The following is an 11,809-nucleotide window of genomic DNA, read 5'->3' as shown; positions in this document are numbered from 1 at the left end:
TTCACTACTAACTTACTACCTATTTAATCACCATTATATTAACATTTTTTCTTTCTTCAAAAACACTTTTTAACATTTTTTCTCTTTGATACAATGGTGATGTGATGGATACTAAGTTAGTAGTAAGAATCTTTGATAATTAAAATATTCTTACTCTAAAACAAATACAAAATAAAAAAATATAAGACAACAGAATGTGCATTCCTCCAGGCTCCATCTATTCATTTCTTTTGTCGAGAAACCAAAATCTCATCTGTTTGTGTGTGTGATTTTGGTTTTTTATTTTCCGGTTTAGTATTTCTGTGGCTCACGAGTCAACAGGTTTCTTGGTGGAGTGGAAAGAAGAGAGCCAGTGATGCGATGCGGCACGTTTAGTTGAATACCCTCACTCTCTCTATTCTACAACAATGGCCATGTCTACTGCTGCTTCTCCCTTCCTTCGCCCTCTGCATCAAGTAGAATTCCCCAAATGTCCTCGCCTTTCTTCTAAATCCCAGTTTCGCCCTCGGCTAACCATTCGTGCTAGCTCCTCTGTTGTTATGGAGTCGGTATATTACACCCTTTCCCTGTGTCTTCCAATCATATTCATTTTTCTCTATTTAACTCAACACTTAGAGATAATTAAGTTATTGACATGCCTTTTTCCTTTCTTTCTTTCTTTTTCTTTTCTTTTCTTTTTTTTATAAAAAAAATTTCAGCAAGCTCTTTTGATGCCACTAAGCTTATGATAATCATTTATTATTATTTTTTTAATTGATCTATTGTGCACAATAGACTTAGGTTGACATTGTTCAGTAACTGAATTGATTGTTCTGCTGGATGTTGACATATTTTTAATGCATTGTCTATAAGTAACAAATTTTTCATATGTAAGAACTGCAAATTTTGGTAATTCAGTAATTTCAACATAGTTATATCTGTTTTGTTAATATCAATTTATATTAAGGCCATATACAAAAGTCTCAACTTATGTTAGGATTGTTATTATTAATTTTTCCTCCAGGATTTAAGTACACAGCAGGATCAGGCAATAGTTGTGGACATCTTCGCATGCCCAGTGTGTTATGAACCATTGATAAGAAAAGGACCTTCTGGCCTTAACTTGTAAGTTGGGTAGATATGCATGAGGCTAAATTTCTGTATGTATCTGAAATCCTGGCTCATAGTAATTTACTAAATGATTCGAAACTTCAGATCAGCAATCTACAGGTCTGGTTTCAAGTGTAAGAGATGTATGAAGTCATACTCTAGCAAAGATAGGTATCTGGATCTGACTGTAACTGCTGGGTTGAGAGATTACACTGAAATCCAACCAGGTCGGACTGAGCTTTTCAGGTACAAATAGACTGCGTATCTAACTCCAATTTCATGGCATTAGAATGTTATTTGTTATAACATCTTGATACTATATAATATATTCTTGTCAGATATATATATATATATATATATATATATATATATATATATATATATATATATATATATATATATATGTACTTGATGAGCAATTATAGTCCCCATTTGTTTTTTCTCCTTGACCTTGAGGACAAGGTCCCTTTGGAGGGGAAGGCAATTGCTACGGACTAGGAGTTGAAGGCCTTGTAACAACAGCAACTCTGTTAGAAGTTTTGTTAGTTAGTTAGAAGTTGTAACAGAAATCAAATATCAGATATCACATTGAGTAGATAGTTAAATAGGAGTTATGTGAAATCTGTAAATAGGATATGTGTATTGAGAGGATATAAGAGAATATTCAGAAGTTACTTTCTTTCTAAAGGTTTTTTTGTATTTTTCTTAGATCCATGATGCTCTCTTCTTGAGATTGTATTTGTATCAGAGGCACACACGGGATTTTTTTTTTTTTTTTTTTTTTTTTATATCCTCTTATGGATCCATTTTGCCATGTAATTCTTTACTTGAAGAGACTTCTTTTCGTTTTATTTTCTTTTATATGAATTATTGTTTAAACGTTTGTGACACAGGTTGTAATCTAGTTCAGTACTCTGCATGGCGCAATATCATTTGGGAAAGTTCTTATGTTTTCTTTTGTGTATAAACCTTTATTAGGAGTCCACTTGTTTCATTCTTATATGAAAGAGGTTGGCGTCAGAATTTCAGGCAAAGTGGCTTTCCTGGCCCCGATGAAGAGGTATGCTTTCACTGCCTGTACTACTGTTGCAATGTGTCAATACATGAAAAAATATTCATGGAACTTGTCCAAAAAGTGTTTTGGTAGACAAAGCCATTTTGTTTCATAACACACACACACATATAGAAAAGTATTTCTCAAGGGCCAGCTCGAAACTACGTCGTTTTGTTTATTTATTTTCTTATATTTATTGATTCACCTTTGAATGATTATGATTTTCTTTTTCTCTTTCTTCCTTTATCACCATTGATCTATCTATGTACGATTATGATTTAGTTGCCGGAGATAAAGTTATCTCAAGCAACTTGTGAAACGATAAGCCCTATATATCAACAACACCTTTATCCCAAATTAATTGGGGTCGGTGATAGATGAACCCAAATGAAAGATACAAAAAGGAATAGTAATAATATATGTATATAAATATATATATATATATATATATATATATATATATATATATATATATATATAAAAGTAAAAAAGAAAGGGAAAAGAAGAAGAGGGGAAATGAAGGGGAAAAGGACTAAAAAGGAACCATCTGGAACACAGGAATAACAACGGGTCTAACCCTTTACCAGTGTAAGTTACACTCTCAATTTTTGTCATTGATTTTATTTATATCTAACGGTTTTGATTTATTATATCTTTGAACCGTTAGATGCAAGCAAATCAATGATCAAGATTTGGTATAAGACTTTTTATTTTTACACCGGTGTAAGAATAACCCGTCCCATATATATATATATATATATATATATATATATATATATATTACAGAAAGGATGCCTCGTATACAGTGGCGGACCCAGGAAAAAAAATTTATGTTCGCACCCGAAATTTTTTTTGTAAAGAAAGTTTAAATCAACGCTTAAACCCGTAGCTTTCATAACAAGCTGCAGGCAATAGTTTGACCAATTAATTCCCCCTAAATCTTCCCATACATCATCATTCTATTTCATAGTGGTGAATAAAAAATTCAACATTACTAGTACATAAGGCAAGCAAAATCACAGTGAAGGCTTCGTCTTTAGATATTAACTTTTTTGAGAATGTCATACCTGCAATCAATCCTCTCTTTTTATAAAAATGAAAAAGAAAACAAAGGATGAAGAGAGCATCGAAATGGGTACGTGACAGGGGAGGAAGAATAAGTTTTCTCTCTAATCAATTTGCGCTGCTACGTTGTTTTAATCATCTCCGTACATCCCTAACAAAAAATTTGGTCCCCACTTTAGTCCATTATAAAAAAATTAGTCACCTGGTCCCTATGAAATTCAAAGTGGATCAATTTTGGTCTTTTTGAGGGACTAATGTAGGTCTTTTTTGAATTTGTGAGGGACTACGATCTTAACTAAATTGATTCACTTTAAATTTTTCTGGGACCTCGAGATTAATTTTTTTTTTAAGAGATTAAAATGGAGATCATGTTTTTTGCTAGAAACTTAAAAGAATATATATTGAATTAAAAGACAAATAAAGACTTGCAACCAAAAAAAAACTGAAATTAATTTTTTTATGACCGCATGCCCGCAAGTGGGTCCGCCACTGCTCGTATATCTTTCTTTCTTTATTTATATTTTTTTTGGTAATGCAATACTTATTAACCTCGTTACAATTTTCTTTGAGATGCAGTTCAAAATGGCTCAGGAGTACTTCAAATCTGCTGAAGGTGGTCTTGTTGTCGATGTTAGCTGTGGTAGTGGTTTATTTTCCCGAAAATTCGCCAAATCTGGAACCTATTCTGGAGTCATTGCACTAGATTTTTCTGAAAATATGCTTCGCCAATGTTACGATTTCATTAAGAAAGATGACACTCTTTCAACCACGTATTCTTTTCCTTGTCCTCTGTTTGATTCTGAATTTAAGGCTGCTAAAGAATAAGAAAATTCAATGTTTTTCTTTTAGTATTAGGAGACATGGATGCCCTGAATCCTGTTTCATTTCATTGTTTGCAGTAATATTGCTCTTGTAAGGGCAGATGTTTCTAGGCTTCCTTTCTCATCAGGTTCAGTTGATGCTGTTCATGCTGGTGCAGCCTTGCATTGCTGGCCATCTCCCTCCAATGCTGTAAGTGCTGTGTCTTTGTGTAATGAACCGTACAATTGAGTTGGGGCAACCTTTTTAACAGACTGATATCATTGTGTTTGGCCATGTCTATTAAAAGCTTGAACCACTCTTTACACAAGGTTATGAGCCTTAAACTCCAAAAATTCTTGTCTCTGTTAACCGAAGTACCATGTATGGTTTAGGTTTGTCATTGTCGGCATTTATTACATCTCACATACTGCTGAGCTGAATTTCTACATCCTCAGACAAATATATTTTACTGATTTTTTATAACTGCGGATCAGTTTTTAAATTGGTCCTTCTGAATAATAAATGTTCACTGCTTCAATGTCTCAAAGTACTTCATCATAAAAGCAAGGTTTCTGCTTACAGAGACATGTAATATTCTATTTTATTATATTGTCTGGATCATGAATGAGTGTCTGAATGTAATATCATGTATTGAGGCAGTTGCACAGACATAAAATAGAAGTTCTGCCATCTCCAATTTTATCTTATGCACCTACGATGGGCATGCATATACATATATAATACATGAATAATACATGAAAAGATGTGTTACAGATATAGAAGATAGACAGAAGAGTAGAAGGATTAGGGGATACCCATCGTGGGTCGTAGGTCATGTACAATAGAGTTAGTAGAATACATACGTGTAATACGGTTAGTTAATACAAATTGTATACGTGTAATAGTGCTCATATTGAGCAAGGTTGTTATGCCACGTAGGCTAACTGATTCGGTGGTTTAATATTCCCTACCCAGTGGGTATGTGTGATTCATGCAAATATTCAATAAAGTTCTAAGGGTTTCTCTGGTTCATTTGTAAAAGGTGTGCGTCCCTTAACAACTGGTGCTTTCAATTCGGTGAATTCACGACGGTGACAATGCGGGTTCAAGAGATTGTTGATGATTTGACTCAGTACAAAGAAGACAGCAATCGACGTTTTGAGCAGATGCTTGAGTTGATCGACAAACGATTTCAAACGATGGAAACTAGTTTGCGCGAGATGATGACCCAAACTTCGAAAGCGAATTCTGAGGTAAATTTTCAGGATCATTCCTCTCACTCTCATCATGGTGTTCATCAACATGCGTTGCATGTAGATGATTCTCGTGCGGTTTTGAAGTTTGTTAAAACCGAAATTCCTAAGTTCGATGGGAAGGAGCCAAACACATGGATCTTCCAGACATCATTGTTCTTCAAAATTCATCAGGTTCCAGATAAATTGAAAGTCGAATTGGCTGGGTTGCGCATGGACGGGGCAGCAGCAGATTGGTACCAATGGGTTTTTCGCAGTGGAATTGTCAATTCCTGGGATGATTTCAAGGTCGCTGTTTCTCAGAGATTTGGACCATCTCAATACAAGGATGTTCGCGGTGTTTTATCCAAATTGTTGCAGACCGGATGTTTAAAGGATTACATGACTGAGTTCCAGAAGTTAATGAATCAGGTAACAAATATTAGTGATGATTTGTTAATGACTTTTTTCATTTCTGGTTTACAACCAGATCTTCAAGGGGCAATTCAATTGAGAGGGCCTGTTTCACTCCATCAAGCCATGCAATTGGCAATTGCATATGACAGCCATCATGGGGAATTGCGTTCCTCAGTTTCCAGTTCTCAGAAGAAACCATTTTATCGTTCTCAATCCATTGGAACGACAGATAAACCAGTACAAACTAGTCCACCTTCGTTATCTGCTTCTCATAATCCTCACAATTTGCCAGTTAAGAAGCTGTCACCTGAGGAGTTGCAGAAGAAACGTGATATGGGAATTTGTTACACTTGTGATGCCAAGTGGTCTACCAAACATCGTTGCCCAGCAAAGATGTTGATTCTCATAGGTGAACCTGATGACTCGGATGGGGAATTGGATGAGGACATTGTTTGGGGCAAAACAGAACAGGATGGGGTCAAAATGGATGCTGCTTTGCATTCTCTTTCGGGTCATGATGCTAAGTCCTTGGTTTTATTAGCATTAGTGGAGGGGAAAGCAGTACAAGTTCTAATTGATTCAGGAAGTTCCCACAATTTTATTAATAGGGAATTAGCTGAGGCATTGAAGTTGTCCATGGTGCGATCTTCAAGGATGAGGGTTTTTATGGGCAATGGGGATTTCTTACTCAGTGACAAGAAGTGTCTCCAAGTGCCATTAATCATTCAAAGTCATTATTTTCCAACTGATCTTCATGTTGTTGACTTGACTGATTTGAGTATTATTCTAGGCATGCCTTGGTTGGTGACTTTAGGCCGTGTAACTCACAACTATAGTGATCTTTCTATGGAATTCACTTGCAAAGTAAAATGGTGAAACTGCAAGGTATTCCACATGGTCAGAATATTGTTGATACATTTCCAAAGGAAGCTGCTTGTTCTGCATTAACTGCAGTTCACTCAGACCAGACTCATCCTGAGGTAAATGCTGATCTTTTATTGTTAAAAGATGTTGTGTGGGGTAAGCTGTGGGATATTTTGGTTAAGTGTCAGATGGTTTTTGAACTACCCAAGTCACTACCTCCTTTCCGTGGCATGGATCATGCAATTAAGTTGCTGGATGAATCCAAATCTGTGAAGGTAAAACCTTACAGATATCCACATCATCACAATACAGAAATTGAGAAACAGATCACTGACTTGCTAGCATCTGGTTGGATTCAACAAAGCCATAGTGCTTTTTCTTCACCTGTTTTGCTAGTAAAGAAGCATGATCTTACTTGGCGCATGTGCATAGACTATCGTGCCTTAAATGCCATGACAGTTAAGGATGCTTTTCCCATACCAACAATTGATGAATTACTTGATGAGCTCTTTGAGGCTAAGGTGTTTAGCAAATTGGATTTGCGTTCGGGCTATCATCAAATTAGGATGAAGGTTGAGGATATTCCTAAAACAGCCTTTCGTACTCATGAGGGTCACTATGAATTCAAAGTGATGCCATTCGGTTTGACCAATGCACCGGCTACATTTCAAGCAGCCATGAACAGAATTTTTAAGCCATTTCTAAGGAAATTTATAGTTGTTTTTTTCGATGATGTGCTGATATATAGTGCTTCTATGGAGGATCATGTTCATCACCTGGATACTGCATTGTCTTGCTTGTTACAGAATGCATTTTTTGTGAAACTCAGTAAGTGTGAGTTTGGGGTTTCTGAAATTTCTTACCTTGGTCATGTTGTTACTGTGGAAGGGGTCAAAGCTGATAAAAAGAAGATAGCTGCTATGATTGATTGGCCCACACCACAATCTATTAAGCAATTAAGAGCTTTCCTTGGATTAACAGGCTATTATAGACGATTTGTTAAAGGATATGCTTCCTTGGCCCACCCCTTGACTGACCTACTTAAACTACCCAAGTTTTCTTGGAATGACCAGGCTACAGTTGCATTTGTTGCATTAAAGCAGGCTATGTCTACCACACCTGTGCTTCAATTACCAGATTTTTCTTCTTCATTTACAGTGGAATCTGATGCATCTCAATTAGGAGCTGGTCCTGTGTTATTGCAAAAAGGGAAACCTGTGTCTTACTTTAGTAAGAAGTTTGGTCCTAGATTGGCTGTTTCCTCGGCTTATGTTAGGGAATTATATGCCATTACTGAGGCTATTAAACGCTGGAGGCACTACTTGTTGGGTTCTCATTTTGTGATCAAGACTGATCATCAAAGTTTGAGAGAACTTTTGAAGCAAACCATTCAAACAGTTGACCAACAGAGGTATATTTCCAAATTGATGGGATATAATTTCACCATCGAATACAAATCTGGACTTTCCAATGTTGTAGCTGATGGTCTTTCTAGGCAATTTCCAGATGAAGAACAAGCTGTTTGTCATGCCTTACAGTCTGCACCATCGTTGGATGTGTGGTTGCAAGTGAAGGAGGAGAATAAGGCAGATCCTGAGTTATTGACCATTCATAAGCAGATGGATGATGGCATAGTGTTACATACTGATTTTACCAGAAAGGATGGCATGTTGTTCCATCGGAATCGATGCTTCTTGGGCTCTAATTCAGCTTTGAAACTTTTATTGCTGACAGAAGCTCATGCCACACCCATAGCTGGGCATGCTGGAGTCCAGAGAACTTTTTTGCGTTTATCCACATCTTTCATGTGGAAGAATATGAGGCAGGATGTAAAAAAATATGTCAAGGAATGCACTGTTTGCCAACACATCAAGCATTCCACTCAGGTACCCTTGGGTTTATTGCAGCCTTTGCCAATTCCTCAAGCTATTTTTGATGACTTGACCTTGGATTTTATTACTGCACTTCCTAAATCAAATGGTTATACCACTATATTGGTAGTTGTTGATAGACTATCCAAATATGGCCACTTTGGTCCCTTGCCTACATCCTATACTGCTGTCATGGTAGCCAATCTGTTTTGTGACATGGTAGTGAAACATCATGGTTTTCCAAAGTCTTTGGTTTCAGACCGTGATCCAATTTTTATGAGCAAGTTCTGGAAGCAACTGTTTCAATTAAGTGGTACAAAATTAAATGCTTCCTCAGCTTATCATCCCCAATCCGATGGGCAATCTGAGGTTACCAATAGGTACCTTGAACAATATTTGCGTGCTTATTGTTCTGAACAGAATACTGACTGGTTCCGATACTTATGTTGGGCCCAGCTTCATTATAATACGGCCATTCACTCTGCCATTAATATGTCTCCCTTCCAAGCACTTTATGGCAAGATCCCAGTTCTCATTCCAGCATATAGTACTTCTTCAGTTTCCGCAGAAGCAGTTGACATGATGTTACAGCATAGAGATCAGTTGTTAGCTTACCTCAAGCTCCACTTGCAACGAGCTCAACACCGGATGAAATTACAAGCTGATAGACACAGAATTGATCGAGTCTTTCAAGTTGGTGACCAAGTTCTGATCAAGTTGCAACCTTATAGGCAAGTGTCGGTGGTCGGACGTTCCAATCACAAGCTGGCCAAACGCTATTTTGGTCCTTATTGCATTGAAAAGGTGATAAGTCCAGTAGCTTATCGAGTCACATTGCCCCCTGGCAGCTTGATTCATCCTACCTTTCACATTTCTTCATTGAAACCATTTCATGGTTCACAAGCTCCTAGTCATGAGCCCCTGCCACTTACCAGTTTCCACAACAAACCTCTTCAAGAACCTGTGGCATTGCTCTCTTCTCGACATGTTCAACAGAGTGACAAGCAAGTGCTCCAATTTCTGGTTCAATGGTCCGCAGCTGTCCCTGAGGATGCCACTTGGGAGAATGCATCAGACCTTCGGCAAGCTTATCCAGCATTACACCTTGAGGACAAGGTGCCTCCTAAAGGGGGAGCAGTTGTTACAGATATAGAAGATAGACAGAAGAGTAGAAGGATTAGGGGATACCCATCGTGGGTCGTAGATCATGTACAATAGAGTTAGTAGAATACATACGTGTAATACGGTTAGTTAATACAAATTGTATACGTGTAATAGTGCTCATATTGAGCAAGGTTGTTATGCCACGTAGGCTAACTGATTTGGTGGTTTAATATTCCCTACCCAGTGGGTATGTGTGATTCATGCAAATATTCAATAAAGTTCTAAGGGTTTCTCTGGTTCATTTGTAAAGGGTGTGCGTCCCTTAACAAGATGTATATGTTATTTTCTTGTGTGTGTTTATGCTGTGTATGTATGGACTGTTATATATGCACGTTTATTACTGTCCATATGTATTACTGCTACTCTAAAGGCCAGCGTAGTAACAAATTTCTCTTACTGGTATTCTATATTCTGGATGAGAATTTAAGTCTTGTTAGGACAAATAATTTATATTGCTTCATGACAAGTAGTTCCTGCAGCAGCCTAAAGGTGCTGCAGTTGTGTGCATTACTCCAAGTCTCTTCCTCCCATCCCCATATCCTTATTCTGTTTTTATTTATCCGGAAATTGTTACACATTTAGTCATGGGACACTATTTGGTTATTTTATGATTTCACATCCTCTATTGTCAACGTGGTTGGCTTCACCTTACCCATGCCATTTGCATGTTTTTTCGCATATCTGCTTCACACTATTTAAATACGGGGAAAAAGTATCTAATGTTACTTCAGATAACTTTGTCTAATGTTCATTGAAACGACATTGTTTTGGGATTGAAAAATAAAAAAATTAGAATGATAAAAACTATTATAACCCTGAAATAAATTAAAATTACAAAAGCACCATGATTTCCGCCCAAAAACGACATCGTTTCGATGAACATTAGATAAAGTTATCTAAAGTAACTTTAGAAAAAACAAACCCTTTAAATATATGTTATTTTCACAATGACACTCCCGTTATAAATTTCTTAAAGGTTGCTGAAATCACTCGGATTCTAAGAAGTGGTGGAATATTTGTTGGTACCACTTTTCTGCGTTACAATTCATCAACTCCTTGGATTCTACGCCGTTTAAGAGAGGTAAACTCTGATCATAACTATCTTTAGTCCTTTGTCATAATAATCTGAAGATGTCCGTTGACCTTTGCCTTTTTGTGTGAGTTATATCTATTGGAGTGACTACTTGATTATCTAATAAATCCGTATATGAGATTTCTGTTCAATAATTTTATTAGTTTTCATTGTATTTAAAGGTCCTTTGGTTTACAGAGAACTCTACAGGGCTATAGCTATTTGACAGAGGAAGAGATCAAAGACCTTTGCTCGTCATGTGGCCTTACCAATTACTCAAGCAAAATTCAGCAGTCTTTTATTATGTTCACAGCTCAAAAGCCTTGATACTAGGTTTGGTCTATTTATAACATTGTCTATTCAGGAAAGTAAGGAATAATATTATAAGAGCTTCACACAAACTACATGTTTCTGCCTGCCTTCAAGGTGTTCTACTTAAACTTCGTCCTATAAAACTTAAATGAAGCTATGTTTACAAAAAGTAAATGGCATTTCAAAATGGAAGGTTTTCCTTGGCATACTGCTGCTTGCACTGCAGTTTGTAGTCAGTGATCACTATGTTCGGATGAAACCAAGTCATATTATCCTTGTTCCTTTCATCAAGGGGAAGAAAAACAGCAATACAATATTATTGGTGGTGAAAATAATGATGAGATTTATGGTGAGAGGAATTGAATTACTATCGGGAATGAATTATTCCACGTGAAGGGATCTCAGCCATTTAGATACAAATTAATGGGGATGATAGAATATAATAAGATAAAGGATTAGAAAATGATAACCATTGATTTATATTTGGATCGTTCAGACCGTTTTGCATGATCTTATATCAGAGTATTCTTGCAGAACAGATGCTAAGGTAAAAAAAATGAGCTTATCAGGACTGAGCTCATAGAATCCACCGTCTCTAGTCTTTGGAAAAGGCTCAGCTTTGAAAATAAGGGCAGTTAGTTAAATAGGATATATGGTAGTGGCTATGCAATTAAACTAGCAGGACAAGGTGAGGCTGAGGCAGAATTGCACCGGCCACTGCAGAAAGCCCTCGTGTGTCTCACCCGCTGACCCTCTGTTTGTTCTTTATAACCTCATCATCTCTGCTTTTGCCACTTCTGGATCTTTTACCTTTGACTCCCACACCAATTACACAACTTTAGAACATGGAGGAAACGGGGAATATATG

The 11,809-nt window shown here is 36.8% G+C and overlaps 1 protein-coding gene across 1 annotated transcript; it reads left to right on the top strand.

The window, feature by feature from the left end:
• Positions 1-240: 240 nt before the first annotated feature.
• On the top strand, positions 241-11,153 carry LOC133296240 (uncharacterized methyltransferase At2g41040, chloroplastic). Its single transcript, XM_061495187.1, has 8 exons — positions 241-548; positions 1,004-1,104; positions 1,195-1,335; positions 2,068-2,149; positions 3,785-3,978; positions 4,108-4,219; positions 10,534-10,638; positions 10,828-11,153. The coding sequence occupies exons 1-8, from the start codon at positions 408-410 to the stop codon at positions 10,954-10,956; spliced, it is 1,005 nt and encodes a 334-aa protein (XP_061351171.1). The 5' UTR covers positions 241-407; the 3' UTR covers positions 10,957-11,153.
• The last annotated feature ends 656 nt before the right edge of the window (positions 11,154-11,809 follow it).

The sequence above is a fragment of the Gastrolobium bilobum genome, unplaced genomic scaffold, assembly GCF_033153095.1.
Source record: "Gastrolobium bilobum isolate Gb01-03AN ecotype WA unplaced genomic scaffold, APGP_CSIRO_Gbil_v1 utg3726, whole genome shotgun sequence".
NCBI classification, from domain to species: domain Eukaryota; kingdom Viridiplantae; phylum Streptophyta; class Magnoliopsida; order Fabales; family Fabaceae; genus Gastrolobium; species Gastrolobium bilobum.
The sequence above is the reverse complement of the archived record's forward strand: the minus strand, read 5'-3'. Positions and strand labels throughout refer to the sequence as shown.

Bases quoted from the DNA above. Each gene is read 5' to 3' on its own strand.
- LOC133296240 (XM_061495187.1), top strand. From the start codon at position 408: ATGGCCATGTCTACTGCTGCTTCTCCCTTCCTTCGCCCTCTGCATCAA. The intron at 549-1,003 runs GTATATTACACC...TTTTTCCTCCAG, and splicing joins CCTCTGTTGTTATGGAGTCG to GATTTAAGTACACAGCAGGA. The intron at 1,336-2,067 runs GTACAAATAGAC...AACCTTTATTAG, and splicing joins GGTCGGACTGAGCTTTTCAG to GAGTCCACTTGTTTCATTCT.